The 22,929-nt window shown below is 41.0% G+C and overlaps 1 protein-coding gene across 1 annotated transcript; it reads left to right on the top strand.

Moving 5' to 3' along the window:
- Positions 1–1,414: 1,414 nt before the first annotated feature.
- LOC139686677 (uncharacterized) lies at positions 1,415–22,623 on the top strand. Its single transcript, XM_071583718.1, has 8 exons — positions 1,415–1,714; positions 4,845–5,092; positions 9,387–9,488; positions 11,407–11,728; positions 12,329–12,484; positions 15,079–15,264; positions 16,479–16,685; positions 19,027–22,623. Exons 1-8 carry the CDS (start codon positions 1,594–1,596, stop codon positions 19,218–19,220), a joined length of 1,536 nt encoding a protein of 511 aa, XP_071439819.1. The 5' UTR covers positions 1,415–1,593; the 3' UTR covers positions 19,221–22,623.
- Positions 22,624–22,929: the final 306 nt, after the last annotated feature.

Raw genomic sequence — 22,929 nt, 5'->3', positions numbered from 1 at the left:
CAGCCTCTTTGCTTTCGGCCAAGGTCACCAAAAGAGCGGAAGAAAGCAAAATTTCGGGGAGCGACATTCAGGGAGAGGGATGTTTAGCTGTATTCGCAGTGATTGCACTAGGCGTGTTCAAAATTCAACGGGAATCTTATATTTTCTCAGCGTGCGTAGTTCAACATGAGTTCATTCATCAATAAAGGATCCTACTTACAAGTTCGATGACGTTTGCGTGAAGTAATACGAAAAAAGCGATCGTGTTTGAGGCGAAATCATGGCTTCTGCACCCCCACGATAATGCACCTGGTCCCTGCTTATAGTTTGTGAATATTTGGCCAAAAACAGCACTTCTATGAAGACACATTTGCACTGATCGACGCAAATGATATGCAAAATTAACCACAGAGAGTATGATTTGATGGAATTTGTTCCTTACATAAGAATTTTTTGTTATCATGTTGTTGTTATACGTGGTCGTGCACAAACATGATAAATGAAATTGTATATTACATAAAAATGAAAACACCGAAATTTCTCTCCCCAATGATGAATGAGAATCAAAATTCTTTCATAAGGTGAGATGAAAGTCTTCAAAACTATATCTATGTGTTGAAATGATTAACTTAGTAGATGACCCATAATAAGCAGGCACTTGGACAATTTGTAAAAAAGATATTTTTAAAAGATTTTAGCTTGACGATCCACCTAGCACAGGCGGCTCATTAAAAACGGATTTGTTCTTCAGAGGATTATCATCGTTAAAAGCTGTCAAAATTTCTTCATAACTTTTACCAAGAAACTTTTTATGTTGACTCGTTGCTCCGTGAGAACATCAATTTCCATTTCCGGACAAAACAGTAACAACGAGGGTAACAGAAACTAACATACCAAACGCACAGCTCAACGATCCGCCAAGCACTGACAGCAAAGACATTTACCAGGTTAAGATATTCAGAGGTTTATTTCTCACTTCGTTAGAAATATGGAATGCTAGCTATAATGTCTATCTTAAATCATTGGCACAGTAAATTTCAAGATAAAGCCCAAATAAACTTATTGGCGAGATATTAATATTATTACGCTTGGGCTCATTGTATGACAACCCACGAGTAAAAGGTTTAATTACAATAAAAAAACTTCACAGAAACGGGAATGTCAGGAAATAGCACTCGTGAAAAGTGACAGTGGAATGTTTCATTTAAAATATTTCACTGAAGCCTGTCTCACAACATTTATGTCATGTTTTGATAGATAACAAAAGGTTTTGGAATAGATTAAGGGCGCGTCTGAATACCGTATCAGCGGAATGCGGGCCATAAGATAGGAAATCAATAATCTTATGATAAAGGACGACCTTCAAATACTCACGATTCTGGTCGCATTTCATTCGTCATTCGTCGACGTAAACATGAGCGTTGTTGCGCTCGTCTCTTACCGTTAACGGCGTCTGACCACCAGTTCGTGTTTGGACGAGTGATGGCGAGATTGCCCGAGTGTTTGGGGAATTCATTGACCAAGGTCGTGCTGGTCCTTAATTCTTGTTTTTCGTAAAAGGAAAGGAGGGAGAAAGAATCCATACTTTTCGGGTGTTTTAGTGAAGGAAAGGCAATGGCGTCCGGCGACACCATGGCGAGAAGAAGGACAGGTTTGATGTCGTTACCGTGGCCGTCGTTTTGTGTGTTCTTGATTTGCCTTTCCGGATACTGTTTGGGTGCAACGTACTATTCATGTAAGTACATTGAACTGGCCGCCGTGTTGTCACAATTGCATGTTCTTTTCGTCATGTCCTTGGGAGTGGAGCGAGTTTATTTTGAGTTGCGAGGGCTGAAGTGTGGCTTGGATGCAAACCAAAACATTTTAAGTGTTGAGCTTATTTATGGACAGGGAATGCCCTCGATGCATGTAAATTCCGTTGTGTTCTTAAATTCAGTTCTTCTTTTCACGTTCGTTCTACTTGTACTCTCTAAGTGATTAAAATCATGAAATAAAACTGTACGAAATCGTTTTTTGCTCCGTCAACGATGTGAATCATGAAGGATTTGGTTTGTTCCATTCAAGAAAAACCTCATTCTTTTTTTGCATGTAGCAATTAAACTATTGCAAATGAACCAGCGAAACCAAAAAGTGCAAATGTATGTAAATGGTATACTTAAATGTATGTAGAAGGGCGTATTTTATAGAGTAGAAATTAGTTATAAGATGACATACAAAATCGGCGTAGGCTAATAACGTGATCGTTGTGTATGTACATATCTACGGAATGAGGTGTGAGATTCAATGACTATCTCTGTTCATAGGACCATTGTCATGTGTGAATAGTACGTAATTACTCGTCGAGGAGTGTTTTTTAATTTTGATCTTGGATGTGCATAAGATTTGAGCTCATTGAGTCCTTCTTTGACATGGACTGAACGAAAACATCATGTCGGAAGTGATTTGTATACAAGATAAATAATATATCGTCCGAATTCAATGGTGACTTACCGAAATCCAATTTGTGATGATCAATTATCTAAACTTTTTCAACCTATATCTTTACGCAGCCACGTTGGAACATTGACCTATATGAAATTAACGCAATGAAACGGAATTTCTTAGGCATTGGAGCGTAGATGCAGGCGTCTTAGTTCAATTTTAAGAAATCCAGATGTACTCCATTACGGATACGGTTTTGAATCTGTTTTTATTTGTTAATTTTAGGTCACCATGGTAACGTTTGTTTGTTTACGGCAAGGCCTTGGGAAGATGCAAGACATTGTGTTAGTGCATGGCAGAACATGATAACTACAGGTGCTTCCTGTGAAGAATTCAGATTGATTCTTTCTTTTCTAACGTGTTAATTTATTAATTTGAATCAAGAAATTGTCCCCCAACTGAGAAATTTTAAAGGCGGTATAATTTTGTAACTGATATAAATGTAAATATGCTGTTTACTCGTGTCGAGTTCCGTTTTTCAATTCTCTTACTGTTATCCGTTTTCGGAGAATTCGTACTTTTCCCGAGACTTTGTTTATTAAGTGCGATCAAGTACGATGAAGGGGTGATTGTATTTTCCCCTTAAGATTAGTATCTCGTGGAGTAGAGGAAAGTGTTGAGGGTTTAATATTGATGCTACCAGTTGTTGAAACGTGTTGTACCTTCAAAATAAAGTCTGTGTACATGTACGCTATATTTGAGCGTTTATAAATATCAAACACTTCCTCGAACTAAGTATTGAAGCAGTGGATTATATTGTTTTCTTGTTTTTGGCGATTACTTATGAGTCGAGCGTTGGATTATCGCCAGGAAGCGAGAATTCGTTGTTAGTTCATGGTGTGTTATCGATTTTTCTGAATTGAGACTTGCGTGTATAGTATTTGTGGCTCCGTCTCGTCTAAAATTAAACCCGGCACGCCCTTCTGTGGTTTTCGTGTTGAATTCTGATGCCCAGCGAGGTCGAATTAGACAATATAATTTGAAAACGTAGCGGATCCAACGAGACGTTCAGTTAGACCTGCAGAATAGCAACGAAACGTAGCTTTTGGTTGGAAACAGGCAGGAGAAATTCGATGCATTTCTCAACCAAGCAATAACCTACATTTGGCACTTCAATAAATACGCGAACTGAGGCCATAAAAAATTTTATTTCGCAAAATTTAGTCAACTACGATTTTGTTTCCCCTACTTCAAGTGCTTTCCATTCGTCGGCTATGCCTTCTTATTCCATATTCTTATTTCCCACGCCATGAATCTCGCTGATGGACGAACGAAAGTGCGTGAAGTAGCAGAGGCCGTGGGTGTGTCGACCCGAACGGCAATTAATATTTTACATGAAAAGTTGGCGGTGAAAAAATTGTCGGCCCGATGGTTGCCGCGGGGTTCTCACGGTGGAAAACAAGCTCATCCGCCTGTCAACTTCGAAAACAGCAAGAACTACGTTATGAATTGCTTCCGCACCCCCCGTATTCACCCTTACTGGCTCCCTGCGACTTTTTCTTATTCCCTAACATAAAGAATTAGCTCACGGGAAATTTTTTTAGCTCAAACGAGGAAGTTATCGCCGAGACATAGTCGTATTTTGGAGAGATTTCGACAAATCCTATTTTTTGAAGGGGGTTAAAAAAATGATGGTACGTTGGGAGAAATGTATCTTTCTAAAAGGGGAACTATGTTGAAAAATACAAAAAATGTTTTTTGATAAAATTGTTTCTTCATTTCTAACACGGGTACTTATTGAACCGACCTCGTATTCTCTCTCCATATTCGTAGTATGGCTATGCCTTCATATATATTCCATTTTATTCCTCCTTTCATTCGCGGTTCAACGTATGGGTGGAGGAAATAATTCAAGAAGCATTTTGGGAAGTATTGGAGGGTAGAATGAAATGAAGCAGTGAATTAATTTAAAAAAAAATTTATTTGTGCACCCTGGAAGCCATCGCTAGGGTGTGTGGCAGGGGTTGAATGCATACCAGACTAAATTTTACCCGAACACGACCCTACCACATCCGGAATTTGTTATTCTGAACCTTAATCGTTCGTGGATAAAATAAGAACTTTAATCTGTTTGTTCTACTCTTGATCTCTATAATTTTAGTGATATTATCTGGCCTACTGTAGTACGATTGGGGTTTTAATACATTTTCAACATCACTGCCGATGATAACTTAACCCTCGTAAATCTTCAGTCTCGTAAATCTGTGTTTTAATCTTCGCCCACTAGCGGCGCTGTAGTCAGCATCATGGCCTCCAGATTTGCTCCGATTCACGTATTTATTCGCCGGACCTCGGCAAATTTCAATCACGTATCTGGTTCAGCACGCGGGCCTCCCATGAGGGGTGTTTGCCGGCCCTGATTGTTCCTTTTGTCTCCAATGCAGACGATGTTACGAGCGACCGCATCTGCAGCAGATTTCGCAAGAGGGAAGTTGATGTTTTCATGACGAGACCTGTTATCGTCGAGTCGACTCCGATAACCTTAAGCCGCATTTTCGCTGGGAATTCCCCACCGCTGACGTGCACCTTCGAGATGGAGGCCAAAGGGTCAGCATCAAGGATGGGCGTGGTGTCGGTGGTGCAGAGGATGGCTTTCAGGAGCCAGGGGGACCACTGTGTTGACTACATTCAGGTTGGTTATGAATCCCTTCTACCTCCAAGGCACATTGGGTTCTATATTTACGTACCGATATCGTAGTTTTACGAGTGTAGGCGGAAAACTGATGCACACGTGTGTTTAGACTACAAACAAAAAGGAATAGGGCCCAAAAGTATGGGAAATGGGCCCAAAAGTAACAAGAATGTTGTTATAGATTCTTTAGTTGATAGACTGACAGGTTTAAAATGTCACCTTTACCAAGAGCAACAAGGGACCAGAATGGTTGTATTCGAAATCTCCCAGGAGTCAGTTTGACGCAATAGATTCCCTTACAAAGTGGCGTTTACCATACAGATTTAAACTTATTGAAAACATTCAATGATTGGTCCTTTTCCGATGAAATGAAGAACATAATACGAACCCCAGGGTAAGACGTTTACCATATAGATTAAACTAATGAAAAACATTCAAAGATGGGTTAGTTTCCGATGACATCAAGAACATAATATGAACCTTAACGTATTACGGACGGAGGGATCATGAATATAAGATTAGAGAGATGATAGACTGCAAGACTGAATGGTTTAAATAATGGTTTAATATGTATGTGTGTGTATGTATGTATATATATATATATATATATATATATATATATATATATATATATATATATATATATATATACACACACACACACACACACAGGGGATGTGCAGTAATGAGATTATTAATCGAGAGGAATATAGAACACAACCAGGAGGTATTTGCCTGTTCCGTAGATTTCGAAAAAGCATTCGATAGAGTGAATTGGGAAAAAGTAATGAGTATATTGCAGAAAATAGGAATAGAATGGAGGGAAAGGAGGCTAATCTGCAACCTGTAAATGTCTCAGACTGCTCAGGTGCGGGTGGGAAACGGGGAGTCCGGATGGGCAGTGATAGGAAGGGGTGAAAGGCAGGGTTGCCCATTATCACCGTTGCTGTTCAACCTGTAAGCAGAGGAAATGATCAAAGAGGCATGGGAAGAACTAGAGGTAAGAACGAAAGTTGGCTGGGAATTCGTAAAATCAGTTAGGTTTGCTGATGACCAAGCTTTAGTTTGTCAGTCAACCAAGGGGCTGCAAGCATTGCTGAGTGAATTGGAAATTCAGTGCGACAGGTATGGGATGAGAATCAATATTAATAAAACAAAGGTTATGCAATGTTCTAGAAAGAAAAAGGCTTAGCTAAACATTAAAAGAGGGCAAAAACGAGAGCAGGTAGAACAGTTTACCTATCTCAATAGTGTTTTGGACCAACACGCTGTCAAAGTAGTAGGGACGTAAGGAGAAGAATTGCACTAGGCAAAGAGGCTTTCACAAGGAGGAGGGTGTTGATGACGGGGACGTTGAGTAAGGATGTTAAGAAAAGACTCGTAAAAACTTGATATGGAGCGTAGCTATGTGTGGCACGGAAACGTGGTCATTGAAGTAGGAGGATAGACGTAGACTGGAGGCTTTTGAAATGTGGGTGTGTGGAGAAGAATGTAGAAGGTGAAATGGACAGAGAAGAAGGAGAACAAATGAGGAAGTACTTGGTATGGTGGGCGAAGAGAGGGGTTTGTTGGGAGATATTACTCAGGAGGCAGGAAAAGTGGATGAAGGGGGTATTGATCGGCAATAGTGGGATGTTGAAGAAGACTGTAATAGAGGGGAGAATGTTAATGGCAAAGGAGGAAAGGGAAGGAACAGGATAGGGATGTCTTGGATAGGGGATGAAGGGAGGAAGGAAGTACTCAGAGGTGAAGAGGGACCGGATGTAGAGTAGGATGATGGATTTTGTGTTTTGTTAGGAGTAATAAAATGTTTGTTTGGTAGTTGTGTCCATCCCAAAAACCCACCTTAACTAGTGGATTACTTTAAAAATACATATTTAAGTATATATATATGAAAATATATTCAAAATGGAACACTCTTCTGCGACACACAAATATATAAAAACACAGATGTAGATTTTTAAACCATTGAGACACAAAGAAAGGACGCTCACAGTATGTTATTTGACGTTTCGACAGCACGGCTGTCGTCTTCAGAATGGCGTTCTCGGGGGAGAGCGGAGAGGACATGTGCGGGGGAGACGTGGGGGAAGGAGAGGTAAAGGGACCAATAGGAAATGAACAAGGGGGTGGGGGGGATATGTAGTAGTCCATATGATGCATCCAGTGGGCTTGGTTCAGCCCGAGCAGTTTAAATGATTGGTTCACCCAGATATGCGCCATCTCGCTGGTTCTCACCTCTATTATACTAGCAGGTTTTGGTAGGATTTCAATCACCGAAACGGAGAAGCAGTCATCAACAGATTGATTGTGAGAAGCGGTGTGAGTAGGGATGGGATAATTAAGAAAGGTGGGAGATTTGGTGGAATATCGGTGGTTATTCATGCGGAGGGAGAGTGCGGTCGTGCATTCGCCCACGTAGAAGGCAGGGCAGAAGTTACAGGAGAGGCGATATATAATGTTTTTTGAGGTACAGGTGGCGAGCGGTTGGGAGTTGGTACTGAGTGAGGGGGAGGGTCTTAAAAGATGAGAGCATTTGCAGCCTGGGCGTCATATGACGGCCTACATATCCCCTCCTACCCCCTTGTTCATTTCCTACAGGGTTTGTCCGGAAAATAAGTGTACTGACTCCTGGGCTGGGCGCGCCGCTCCAGGCGCACCCAGCACTGCTCTGACGGGCTGCCATATCAGGGGGGTATGTTGGCAAGCGACGCTGAAAAAGGCAGTCGGCTCTGAGCTGTGGTGTAGTGAGGAGCTCTGTTAACGCGACCCTCCACGCTCGACCCACGTCACGGAACGCGATGCCGAAGTTTTTGGAGCAGCGTTATTCCATCAAATTTGCGGTAAAGCTTGGGAAATCGTCTACCGAAACTGTCGGTATGATTAACCAGGCTTACGGGGAGTCAGCCATGTCCAGATACATGATCTTTTGGTGGCACAAGATGTTCGTGGAGGGCAGAGAAGAGGTCGACGACGAGTCTTCGAGAGGTTCCCGATGATGCCTTCGTGGGAGCATTCCAGGAATGGGAACGCCGCTGGAACAAGTGTATCGACTCACAAGGGTCCTATTTTGAGGAATATTAGCTTAAGATGTGTAAAAGTGTAATAAATTTTATTTTCCTGAGCTCAGTACACTTATTTTCCGGATGAACCCTGTATGTTGGGGGCGTAGAGAAAGATAATGACAGAGGGAGGATAAACCTTCAAAATGGGGAATAGAAGTATAAAATGAGGTAACGTCGATGGTGGCCATAAGTAGGTTGGGTGTGGAGGGAATAGAGACGGAATTCAGGCGGTCGAGGAAGTGGTACGTGTCTTTCGTGAAGGAGGGCAGGGAGAGTACAAGTGGTTGTAGGTGGTGGTCAAGGAATGCGGAGATTCTTTCGGTGGGAGAATTGTAACTGGAAACTATTGGACGACAGCGGATGTTGGGTTTGTGTATTTTTGGGAAGAGATAAAACTGGGGTGTTCTGGGGTTTGGGGGTGAAAGTATGGATATGTCTTGGGAGGTGAGGCCTTCCTCTGGTCCGGAGTGGAGGAGAAAAGACCGAATTTCGGTTTGGAGAGTTTGTGTTGGGTTATTGGTTAGAGTGGTATAGGTGGATGTATCGTTCAGGTGAGCGAGGGCTTTGGAAATATAATCATTGGTGTTTAGAATTACAACAGAGGAGCCCTTATCGGTGGAGGTAACAATGATGTTGGGATTGCACTGTAGGGTTTTTAGGGCATGACGTTCGTTCATGAAGAGGTTATTTTTTGGTCTGGAAATGAGAGCACTGCTTTTTATTCATTTTGGTTTCTCTTTCCCTCCATCCTATGTAATCATTTGCTTGACTCTGTGAGATCAGCCTTTTCAACAAAATCGAACTATGCGGAGGCTGACAAAAAATTTGCAATTCACTGGTTTTTCTTTATTTATTTATAATTTTTTTCTACATGTCTTTTAGATTCTTTCTTATATTTTAAATATGGCAGTTTTAAATAAAAATGTTTGAAAAAAAAGTATTGTGTCTGAAAATCGAAATATTATTGCTAAAAAAATATTTTTCAAATTTATAATACTGTAATAATTACATTTATTTTTTCAGATGATGTAAATGTATTACATCATTATTAACTACAATATTTTATTTTAAAATAAAAAAAACTCCACATGGATATCCAAACAAATAACTTCATAATGTTTTTTTCCTAAGGAGATACATTTTCTTAAATTACCCTTTGTACTTCTCACTAAGTACCCCTGGAATCCTCACAGCACTAAGAGGGTTAATTGTTCCTTCTTTTGTTCCAGACGATATACCACGAGGTGAAAGGCATCAAGCTGAAGCACAAGAAGAAAGACAAGATAAAGAAGAAGGTGTTGAAGAAGGTTGCCAAGACGGCCACCGGAATCGTAAGACAACTCTCACACTTTATGCCCATCAGCGAAAATACTTGCATAAACTTATTTCTTACAGTTTCCCCACAGCAGGTATAGAAACTGGTTCCCTAGCATGGTTATCTCGCTGCCTTTCCATTGAACTTTTTCCATATTTTTAATATATCCCACCTCATTTGGATCCCCCGTACTCTGGACGAGTATTCTAAGATAAGGATGACCAGTTTCTTATATCTGATTATTTTTCTTCTTCTGTGGCTAAGCTGCTTCCTTTTAAATTTCGCACTTCCGTGGCTAAGCTGCTTCCTTTTAAATTTCGCACTTCCGAATGCAATTCATTAAATGCCTTCCGTGTCAAATTATCTAAATGGACTCCCCACCCAAGATCCCTAGTTAAACAAATGCCTGAATAGTTGTGTTAAGCCAATGGTATCTACGGCCGTATGGATGTTATTGGAAGAATCAACCCCAGCCGTAGTGTTAGTTGGACAGTGTTTCGATGGCAAAGCAGTCCTCTTCAGAGAATGATGTCGTTTCATGTGTGGTGGACCTATATATATACGAGGGTGGTTTAATAAGTACCCGTGTTTGATGACCAAAGGGCGTTTTCCTGAGGGAAGTTTATGCTATCATCGTGTGCTGCCATCTATCAAATGACGGTGAAACAAATTTCAGACTGATTAAAAAAGGTTAGTTTGGATTTGGCAGCCATTGGAGTGTAAGATATGTTTCTCGTCATTTTCGCTTGAAGATGGAAAAAGAGAGCAGTACTTCAGTTTGGTAATTTGCTATTTGTGTTTTGTTTTTGGATTGGAAGAAATGCGAGGAGATGGAAGCAAAGTTGGATGCTGTTGGATGGGGACACTTCACTTCGTGCCATCTATGACCACGGTTAGATATTGGTTCAACGAATTTAAACGTGGGAGAGCATCTGTTTTTGATGAGGACCGACCAGAATGCCAGACGGCAGACGTAGTTATACCGAGGAAATCATTCAAAAAGTCCCACGCCATGATTCTCCCTGATCGAAGAACGAAAGTGCACAAAGTAGGAGAGGCCGTGGGAGGTGTGTCGACCGCAACGGCAATTAATATATAACATGATAAGTTGGCTAAATGAATAAATTGTCGGCGGGGATCGAGATGGTGCGGGGGCTAACGTACTGGCTTCCCACCCTGAGGGCCCGGTTTCAAATCCCGGTGGTGTGGAATATTTTTCAGTGAGGGTATCTCGATCCCTGCTTGAGGTTCTTTGCTGTGGAGGGCACTTTGAGTGAGTACCCCGTCCGTCGGATGGGACGTTAAACTGCGGACCCCTTGGTGCCTTTCTTAAAGAGTAGGCTAATGCCGACGCCGGGTTTCTCTCTCCACCCTTCATCCTTTCCTGTCCATCCCCTATGGCACAAATGACCTCAGCTGTCGGTCGCCTCCCCTCAAAACTAATACTAATTGTCGGCCTGATGGGTGCCACGGTTGCTCACGGTGGACAACAAGCTGATCCCGGAGTTGTCGCTGCCAAACTGCATGAACTACGGTATGAATTGCTGCTGTACACCCCCCGTATTCCCCCGATCTGGCTCCCTGCGACCTTTTCCTATTCCCTAACATGAAGAAATGGCTCGCGGGTAAAAATTTAGCTCAAATGAGGAAGTTATCGCCGAGAGACAGAGTCGTATTCTGGAGAGAGAGTTCAACAAATCCTATTTTTTTGGAAGGTTTAAAAAGTGGCCGGAACATTGGGAGAAGTGTAATCTTTCTAAAAGGGGAACTATGTTGACAGATAATAAAAATGTTTTTGAAAAAATGGTTTCTTCATTTCTATCATGGGTACTTATTGAACCTCGTACATATTTACAATATCCATTAATGATTCACAAATATTTTGTCTTGCCCACATCCTCTGACCTTTCCCTCTCTCTCTTTTGCACACGTAGAAACTGAAACGAGACGCAGATGACGATGACAACAGCGGACCGAGGATTTGCGGTGACGTCCTGTTCGGTTTGCACGTCGATGAGAACGAGACAATGCCTCCGCCATTTGCGCAACCCCTGCCGCCCACGGCTCCCCTCGGAGGTTCCATCCTCTCGACCGTGCTATCAGATAGGCTCAACATCAATCCGTACCAGACCCTCGTGTCGGATGCCGCAGAAGTCGATCCGAAAGGAGAACTGAAAACTCACTTGCACCTGTCCAATCGGATGCTGAGAATTGGCGAGGACATCAACCTGCGGGTTGTGTACACGGCGTACCAAGGTTGGTGATCCCTGTTGGACCGTGGCATGCCCAACTCTGTACCGGTCTCGCACTCTTCCTTCTGTTGGGTTTTGTTTATTCATTGTGTACTCAAATTGTGGTGGACCGACCGTCTTTCCATGTTCCTCTCTCCCTATTTAGTGGACTCTGAACTGTAATGGTGTCAAACCTTGACCTTCCTGAACCGGAATTGGTAATCCCCGTTTCCTCGGTCATGTTCCCAGGTCCGTGAGTTCTGATTTCAATCTTTGATAGAGCAACGTAAGAATTTCAGATTGTAAAAATCATTTGCTTTGATCAGGTTTCCTTATTCCTCTCCCTGTTTGCAATTAGCATCGCTAGTTGCCAGAGATCCAATGAGCCGATGTATGTATGTATATAAAAGGCCTAAACAGGCACCTGTATCCTACTTCAATGCCAATGTTTCTACGCGGTACATAACTACTCTCAATATCAAAGTGAACAATGGGTTTAATATCATCTCCATCCCATTGTTACATTTCATGTGCTCTGGATACTGTAGACTGTGTCCGCTGGATGAATAAATATAATATTGCTTTGTGATATCAATGCTTTTGTTTCTCATGCCGACCATGGCAGAGTGTGATGGCCGGAGTGTACCGCAGAGCCTGTTCCACTGTGGCTATGGGCTGTGCATCTCCAGTGCGCTGCTCAATGACGGGTTCGTCAATTGTCCCTTCGGAGATTGCATTGATGAGACCAATTGCACGAATGCCAAGTCCGCCAACATAACAGGTGAGTGGCTTGTGACTTAATCTCACTCAATAGCAGGAGAGAGTGTTTTTCCAATACACTAAGTCCCTAGGCAATCGTGGAATATTTATGATTTTTCCAAGGGTGTCTGTTGGCAACCTTGTGTTGCGCTCTGATCAGCTGTTTAATTAGTTTACCGGATGTGAATTTGGTGACCTTAACCCCCTCTGAAACATGTCTCTGTGGCTTGTTGACGGGGTATTACAGGGTTTGTGAATAAACTTTCAAGATTGGTCTAAGAACACAAAATTTATTGAACACATTGGTGATTCAAATGCACTTCATGGTTTGCTTATTCAAACCCACTTCACTGTTTGGTGATTCAAACTCACTTCAAAGTTTGTTGATTCAAACCCACTTCAAAGTTTGGTGAGTCAAACCCACTTCAAAGTTTGGTGATTCAAACCGAAGTTTTTGGAGCAGCGTTATTCCATCAAATTCGCGGTAAAGCTTGGGAAATCGTCTACCGAAACTGTCGGTATGATTAACCAGGCTTACGGGGAGTCAGCCATGTCCAGAAACATGATCTTTCGGTGGCACAAGATGTTCGTGGAGGGCAGAGAAGAGGTCGACGACGAGTCTTCGAGAGGTTCCCGATGATGCCTTCGCGGGAGCGTTCCAGGAATGGGAACGCCGCTGGAACAAGTGTATCGACTCACAAGGGTCCTATTTTGAGGAATATTAGCTTAAGATATGCAAAAGTGTAATACATTTTTTTTCCTGAGCTCAGTACACTTATTTTCTGGACAAACCCTGTATATACGGTGGGGGGGCACAGAAACTGTCTCGTCCACTGGACATCTTTTGCCCTCTTTGTGTGGTGGTTGGTTTAGTATTTTCGGTACGCCCACCTTGCACACAATTTGTGGTATCCGAGGTCTTCCATGAGATATATTGTAGACAGTAGTTCGTCCAAGTTGAGGAAAATGTACAGCCAGGCCATTATTAATCGTCAATTGATGATCACATTGCAGTTTTTGTTCCATTTGGAGAAACAATTCCATCGTTCAGAATACTGTGGGCAAACTGCCACTTTGCTCTTCGTAAATGGACATTTTGTTCATCCATTTATAATAATCACTGGCCCCATTGTCTCTTCTGACCTTTCTTTCGCTCTCATGACTAACCGTAGGTCCATAATCTGTGGGTCCATAACTCCCGTTGAATTTCATTTGCATCCGACAATCCTTTTGCAATACAAGAATTGTAAGACAGAACAACGCACTTCACAGCTGTCGGGATATGAACGATTGTTTTGTGGATATTGTTGTATACATGCACGGACAAGCAAAAGACTTCTGAAACAAAACAAATGCTGCAATAGTTTCTCAATGAATCAGTAGATGGCGCTGTGGGAGTAAAGCTGTCTTCTGAAGCGCCAATATTTTAAATATAAGCAAACGACCCATACTTAACCCTCTCAGTGCGGCAGGGATTTCAGGGGTACTAGTGAGAAGTGCAAAGCGTAATTTAAGAAAATGTATCACCTTAGGAAAAAAAACATTATGAAGTTATTCGTTTAGATATCCATATGCAGTTTTTTTTATTTTAAAATATAATAATGTAGTCAATAATGTTGTAATACATTTACATCATCTGAATAATAAATGTAATTATTACAGTATCATATATTTGAAGAATATTTTTTTAGCAATAATATTTCGATTTTTAGACACAAAACTAAAATTTTTTTAAAAACATTTTTCAATTAAACTACGATATTTAAATATAATAAAGAATCAAAAAGACATGTAGAAAAAACTATAAATAAATAAAGAAAAACCAGTGAGTTACAAATTTTTTTGTACGCCTCTGCATAGTTTGATTTTGTTGAAAAGGCTGATCTCACTGAGTCAAATTGGGACTTTTCCCCTTTCCTTGAGACTGCGGCAATGTGCTTACAATCTAAAGGAAGGAAAAAACTAAGTTCTAACTCACAGAGAACTGCTGACAATGTAATCCATTACACTGGGCGCAATTGATTAGATACGACGGACGGCAAGAGAAACCAAAATGATTACAAAGTAGTGCTCTCATTTCCATCATCTCAACAAAGTCTGAATAAGCAGATATATATCAACACCAGAACACCACAACACATTCAAGAGATTACAGATGAAAAAAGATTAGTAGCCTTTCAGTGGCTTTTCATAGTGGAAAGACTACTCAGAAAAAAACGAGCAAACAATTAGGCAAAGCTTCCCGACATGTACAAAACTGACCGAAAAATTATGGTAAGAATTATACTTTTTTAAAGCATTTAAAATTGCTAAAAAAAATTTTAAAAATAGTTGCGTAATTCTATGGAATTCAACCTATCGATAGCACAAAAACCATAAATTATTAAAGAAAAAACCATAACATACAACGATTTAAACAAAAGCCTACGCAAGAGCCGATATATCCGCCCGCCGCACTTTTTGCCAGGGATACGAAAGCCGATATATCGGCCCGCCGCACTAAGAGGGTTAATGAATATGCCACATACATAAAGAACGTATGAGACCTTTCGCAATGATCTAATGTTAAACACAGTTCATAAAACCATTAACTCCTTCTCCCCTTAAACCCAACAGCCAAAATAGTTCGGTACGAACCGCCTGAACCAAGCAGTTCGGATTCTGGTGGTACCATCGGCGGTCTGGTGACTTTCATCATCATCTCTGTGCTGATTGCCTTCTGCGTCATCTACTGCTGTCGCAAGAGGAAGGAGACTAAGGGCAAGACTTACGAACCAGAGGATGCCGACGACCGCGGCACAGGTATGTTCACTGGAAGGTTGGAGGTCACTCCTTTTTTGTGTTTACGGTATGCAGTGATGAGTACGTTTGTAGAAGTCTACACTGATTAAAGTTTTTGGATAAACTCCAGTTGAATTCACGTGTACCACAACCGTGGCGAGTGCCATGGAATCATGGGTCTGTTCAAAAAGTATTGGAAATTTTGAATTTTTGCGGGTTACGTGTATTTGATTTTTGATTTTTTTGTGGCGTTATGTTGGTGCTTATGTTTCTGAGTTATGCCAAAAGGTTTGGCCATTTTGAATGTTCAGTTAATAGTTGACGGCTGTTTTGCTTCGATGTGTTTTGGCTTGTCTCCTAGTTTTTGCCTTGTTTTTGGGTGCAACCCTATACATCATGCCCCAAGCAAAACCAGAGTCTACCAGAGTGTTTTACACATTTTAAAAATGTCGAAATGTCAATTGAATTTGCCTACCCCGTTCAGGCCGCCCTTTTACATCAAGAACTGAGGAAAAAGTCAACAAAACCAATGCCCTCATCCGTGAAGACCATCGCGGAACCATTAATGATCAACTCTGTGAGATGTCTGGAGTGTCATGGAGTTCAATTCAGAGGATTCTATCTGAAGATTTGCATATGAAAATGAATGCAGCCAAATTTGTCCCTTGCTATCTCACTCGCCGGCTCATACCGCGCTCTCCGTGATTATGTTTTTGACAATAAACGGCATGACATCGATTGTCTACACCCTTTAATCTCTGGTGCCGCGGTTGCTCACGGTGGATCACAAGCTGATCTGACTGTCAACTTCGCGAAACTGCATGAACTACGTTATGAATTGCTGCTGCACCCCCCGTATTCTCCCGATCTGGCTGCCTGTGACTTTTTCTTATTCCCTACCATGAAGATGTGGCTTGCAGGAAAAAAATTTAGCTCAAACGAGGAAGTTATCTAGCCGAGAGGCAGAGGCATATTTTAGAGAGAGTTTGATGAATCCTATTTTTTTGGAGGGGTTAAAAAAATGGCTGGAACGTTGGGAGAAGTAGATCTTTCTAATAAGGGGACAACGTTGAAAAATAATCAAAACGTTTTTGAAAAAGTTGTTTCTTTTTTCGTTTAGGGTACGTGATGGTCATTTGATTGTTTTCCCAGCCTCTTTTACTGTCATTGAAATTGGTGTGTCCACTGTCTTCGTTGATTTTCATATTGGTTCTCGTCTCGATGTCCGTGAGCAGAGTTAATGGACCCGTCAAAGCAGCAGACGCCTGCACCTGGTGGCAGCGGTGGATACTACCCAACGCAACCGCCAGCCGCCGAGCCACCTGGCTATCCCGCCCCTCCTGGTGGACAACCAGGGTACTACCCCATGGGTCAACCGGGATATGCACCCGTACCGCAACAGCCGCCCATGGGATACCCTGGCGTACCTCCACCACAAGCTGGTGAGTTCTGGTATTAGCTCTGAACGTTTTCATATCTCCCGAGAGATCTGATAAAACAATGGAATTTGCTGTTAGCAAACCTAATTTGGTGTTTTCAGTTCATTCTGTGGGTCCTTGGGGATAAATTGATAAAAGGAATAATGATTTTGGTTACATTTAAAAGGACTTTTGTGAAAGTAATGCATATGACTAATTTAATTCTCTGGGGTAAATGTATTCATTGATTTATGTACTTGTAAAAATTCTTAACAGTCTTCAAAATACTCCTCTCCTCCGTGCATCAATTATTCACTGGCAGAGTCATGTCTCTCATATACACATACAAATAATAATAAATAAATATATATATATATATATATATATATATATATATATATATATATATTATTATTATTAGGCAATCTACCGGTTGAGGTAGGTTTTTGGATGGACATAATTGCTAATTAAATAATTTGTGACCCCTAGCATAACACAACATCCTACTTCTTTACATCAGGTCCCTCTTCAGCTCTGAGTACTTCCTTCCTCCCTTAACCAAGACATCCCTATCCTGTTCCTTCCCTTTCCTTGTTTGCCATTAACATTCTCCCCTCTATTACAGTCTTCTTCAACATCCCACTACTGCCAGTCACCACCCCCTTCATCCACTTTTCCTGCCTCCACAGGATTTTTCCCAACAAACCCCTCTCTTCGCCCACCATACCAAGTACTTTCTCGTTTGTTTTCCTTCTTCTCTGTCCATTTCACCTTCTCCATTCTTCTCCACACCCGCATAACTACAATAGCCTCCAGTCTACGTCTATCCTCCTGCTTCAATGACCACGTTTCCATAGCCACACACATAACTACGCTCCATATCAAAGTTTTGAAGTGTCTTTTCTTAACATCCTTACTCAACGTCCCTCTCATTTTAACTCCCTCCTCCTTGTCTGAAAGCCTCTTTGCCCAATAGTGCAATTCTTCCCCTTACGTCCCTACTACTTTGACCCTGTTGGTCCAAAACACTTCCAGAGATAAGTATACACTGTTCTACCTGGTCTCTAGTTTTTGCCCTACTATTTTAATGTTTGGCTTAGCCTTTTTCTTTCTAGAACATTGCATAACGTTTGTTTTATTAATATTGATTCTCATCTCATATCTGTCGCACTGAATTTCCAATTAACTCAGCAATGATTGCAACTCCTTGGCTGACTGACAAACTATATATATACAGTTATATATACATATAAATACAGTTATATATATGTATATATAACTATATGTATGTATATATAACTGTATATCTGTATATATATATATATATATATATATATATATATATATATATATGTATATAACGATTGTACGGAAAAACTCATACGAGCGGCACAATAATTGGCTGACACAACATAACACAAATAGAAAAGAATAGACACATATAAAAGAACACTTACACGGTAAATTGTTCGAGCTTTCGGCCCTCTCAGGGGCCTTCTTCAAGAGAGACTGAAAATATGCTAAGGATGAGGAGAGGGGAAAGAGTTATGGGCGTGGAGGGGCGGGGGGGAGGGGAGGTGGGGAGGGGGGGGAGGGGAGGTGGGGAGGGGAGGTGTGGAGGGAATGCTGGGAGGGAAATTAAAGATGGCAGTTAAGGGTGGGAATTTTTAAAGAACGGAAGGATAGTATGTAGGCGGATTCACGAGTTCTCACCTCTATGTTGGTAGCTGAATCAGGTAGGGATTCTAGGATGCTGAGGGAAAAACACTGGTCGAATGAAAGGTTGTGGGAATTGGCGTGTGAAGGGATAGGAAGAGAAGAGAGTGAGGCAGAATTACAGGAGTACCGGTGATTATTCATTCGGATGGATAAGGGGGTAATGCATTCACCTATGTAGAAGGAAGTGCAATGCTTGCATGATAAAAGATAAATAATATTTATCTTTAAAAGATAAATAACTCATAACGCCCATAACTCTTTCCCCTCTCCTGTTCCATAGCATATTTTCAGTCTCTCTTGAAGAAGGCCCCTGAGAGGGCCGAAAGCTCGAACAATTTACCGTGTAAGTGTTCTTTTATATGTGTCTATTCTTTTCTATTTGTGTTATGTTGTGTCAGCCAATTATATATGTATATATATATATATATATATATATATATATATATATAGAATATATATATATATATATACATAGAAAAAAAAGTATATATATATATGTATATATATATACATGTAAATACAATATATATATATATATATATATATATATATATATATATATATATATTGTATTTACATGTATATGTATGTATTGTTTCGTTGCGTTGTTTCCCTCTGTCACCAAGACTCTTAATTCTCTCTGCAGGTGGCCAAGCACCGTACCCTGCAGCACCAATGCCTGCCTACCCTCCAGCGCAAGGCCCTGGTGCTGGATACCCTCCATACCCACCAACTGCCTCTGGTACGCAGGAGCCGCAAAGCGCACCCATGGGGACTATAGGCTTCAATTTCCCAACACCAGGCAGTGGATACCCTGCACCCACAGCACCAGATGCTTAAGCAACTGAGCACCAAAACTCAGCTGCACCAATGTCACCACGGATGCACCAGTTTCTTTGTCGTGGTGCGAGGCACATCTGTTGGAAGTTGTTGGTGCTTTAAGGTGGAGTACTTGGTGCTGGCACAGGGTGCCTTTGTCCTTGTGTTTCCTTGTGGAATACGTGCGGTGTTTGGGCCCAAACCGCAAATGCAGAGTAGAGGTGGAGGTGGTTTTTCTGTGTGCATTGCGTTGTGAGGTGGTCACGTCCATTGCGTCTCTCTCTCTCTTTCTGTCTCGCCCTCCTTGGGAGCGTTGTAGTCTCTCAATATTTGTGTTCAGATAACGACAGTTTCCGCTGCATAAATAATTGAATCTGTTCTTTTGGATGGTTCCAAAACCTTAACAGAAGATTAATATGACTGCCAAGCATAAATTAGAATGTGTCGACGTTTCTACAGCTCTCTTGAGTGTCTTTATTGATATATTTTGGTGGTTTAGGAACGATGATAGCAGCGGGAGTGTTTACAGGGTCGCACCCGAAAGTGGTAGGACTGATTTTTTTACAAGAATTTCATTGACGATATCCTTACATCGACTTAATAATCTTCAAAGTCTGCTCCTTGAGTTGCTACACACTTAGTATAATGTTGCTCCCATTCCCCGTACGCCCGCTGGAAATTTTCTTTGGGGATGCCGTTGATGACCCTCGTCGAAGCCTCTTGAACGGCCTTTATCGAGTCAAAACATCGTCCCTTGAGCTGTCTTTTCATCAGGGGGAAGAAGAAGAAGTCCGGTGGTGCCAGATCGGGAGAATATGGCGGGTGCGGCAACGTGGCAATGCCGTATTTGGCCAGGAGCTGTCTGACTACGTGCACGCCATGGCACCATCTTGGCGCACACCTTCCGCATGGCCAAATCCTGTGAAATAATGCATTGGACGTTGGATGCAGACAGACCCAACTGGTCTGCAATTTCTTCTGGACTGGTTAAGCGTCGGTCTGTGTTCAGCAGTGTCCTCACTCTGTCTACATTCGTGTCGGTTCTTGCCGTCCGGAGCGATGGTCGTCTTCAACGAGCTCCCTACCCTCTTTAAACAACTCGTGCCACTCAAATACTGTGGAACGGCTTAAGGCAGTGTCCCCATAAGCCTGCTTGATCATATTGGGGGTCTCAGTTGCCGTGTTCCCGAGTTTTGCACAAAACTTCACGGAATAATGTCGCTCTAAATTCAGATTCATTTTGTTTTTCAACGCGGACAAAAAACTTGCTTCACTAAAAACGGGGTCCTCACTCAACGAAAGCCCGCAGGCGACTGAGGTTGGTGTCGGTCTGTTGCTAAGAGCTCCCTCCACCTTACCCTGCCAGGCAGGCCCCCCTCCACCGCTCCGTTCGCACCAGAAGTAAATCAGTCCTACCACTTTTGGGTGCGACCCTGTATAAAAGCCTTTGAGATGAGATTAAACATTAGTACTTAAAAACAGAGTCAATGTATTCTGGAGAAAGTGTATTTGAAGGTTATTAGGCGAGGATTATGTTAAATTAAAACTCATGACTTCAGCTTTTATAAAACCAACTGTTTGCACTTTTCTGGGGACAGGGAAAGAGTGTTATATTCAAAGGGAACGATGCTAATGTTTGAAAAATGAAGATTATCGACCCTGTAAGAGTATTGTCTTTGTTGCACCCTCTTTCCCTCATGAAGCGGAATGATAATATGAAGTCAATCCGAGAAATGCACGACCTTAGGCCATGGCAAACCTTATTTTGCAAATGTAGTCTACGTAGATGATTTTGTTTCCCCTACTTCAAGTACTTTCCATTCGTCGGCTATGCCTTCTTGTTACATATTCTTCCTTCCAATGCCATGATTATCGCTGATGGACGAACGAAAGTGCGTGAAGTAGCAGAGGCCGTGGGAGGTGTGTCGACCGGAACGGCAATTAATATTTTATTACATGATAAGTTGACAAAATGAATAAATTGTCGGCCTGATGGGTGCCATGGCGGTTACTCACGGTGGACAACAAGCTGATCCGGCTGTCAACTTCAAAGCAGTGTTTGCAGCAATTTAAGGGAGATCAGGTGTATTTGCATCTAGTTATCGCTGTTGATGAAACCTGGATTCATCATTACACACCAGAAACTAAGTACCAATCTAAACAATGGATTTCTCCAGGTGAATCTGCTCCAAAGAAGGCAAAGATGATCCAATTGGCCAGAAAGGTCTTGGCAATTGTATTTTGGGATGCAAGTGGGGTCATCCTCATGGATTTAATTAGAAATAGGAAGAACGATCACTGGGAAATACTACAGTGAGTTATTAGACCGCTTTGACAAACAATTGAAGCAGACACAGATACATTTAGGGAAAAAGAAGGTTCTGTTTCACCACGATAAAGCACCAGCACATTCATCCAGAGTTGTCGTCACCAAACTGCATGAAATACACTATGAATTGCTGCTGCACACCTCCCGTATTCCCCCGATCTGGCTGCCTGCGACCTTTTCTTATTCCCTATAACATGAAGAAATGGCTGGCGGGAAAAATTTAAGCTCAAACTCTGAAGTTATCGCCGAGAGACAGAGTCGTATTTTGGAGAATTTTAGAAAACCAATTTTTTGGAGGGGTTAAGAAAATGGTCAGAACATTGGGAGAAGTGTGTCTTTCTAATAAAAGGGGACTATGTTGAGAAATAACAAAAATGTTTTTGAAAAAATGATTTCTTCATTTCTAACACAGGTACTTATTGAATGACCCTCTTACAGCGTCACGTAATTCAAGTCACAGGAGTTTGCTATAATAGGCACAAATTAATTCGATGCTTTTGGCATTTCAACGGAGTAATTGCTGGAAAAGAACTGGACTGCTAATTACTGACATATGAGCTGATGCAATCAATATATGAACACTGTTGCCTTGTTGAGAAAAGCTTAAATATTAATATATATATGTGTATATATATACATGATGAACGGGTGTTATTATATATATAATATATTGTATTTTTTTTAAATATATATATGTGTATACATATATATATATATATATATATATATATATATATATATATATATATATATATATATATATATATATATATGTGGGTCGCGATAGTCCAGTGGGTAGAGCGCTGGGCTGCTGACCAGAGGGTCCCGGGTTCGATTCCCGGGCAAGGCACTCTGGGCACCTGCAGCTCCACCCAAGCTAAAGTGATTTTTCAGGTACCAGGTCTTCCTGGGAAACCATAACCGGCACAGGGAAAGGAACTGGCCCCCCTACCCTGATGTGTGAATTTTCACACGCCGTATAGGGCTTAGTACTGGGTGATCTCTACCGTCACCTACTAAACCGACCTTCGGGTTGATTACTGTGTTTTATATATATATATATATATATATATATATATATATATGTGTATGTGTATATATATATATATATATATATATATATATATGTGTATGTGTATATATATATATATATATATATATATATATATATATATATATATATATATATATATATATATATATATATATATATATATATATATATATATATATATATATATATATATATATATATATATAGTGTATATAAATATTTACTACATTATCACAACAAAATGAATTATTAATTAATGTTACAATTTATAAATAATATATATAGTATATTACATGAAATGTATAACTATATTTGTGTACAAAAGTGTATATTTTAAATGAGGAATG

This window comes from Hetaerina americana, unplaced genomic scaffold (assembly GCF_022747635.1).
Source record: "Hetaerina americana unplaced genomic scaffold, ioHetAmer1.1.p SCAF_147, whole genome shotgun sequence".
NCBI classification, from domain to species: domain Eukaryota; kingdom Metazoa; phylum Arthropoda; class Insecta; order Odonata; family Calopterygidae; genus Hetaerina; species Hetaerina americana.
The sequence above is the reverse complement of the archived record's forward strand: the minus strand, read 5'-3'. Positions and strand labels throughout refer to the sequence as shown.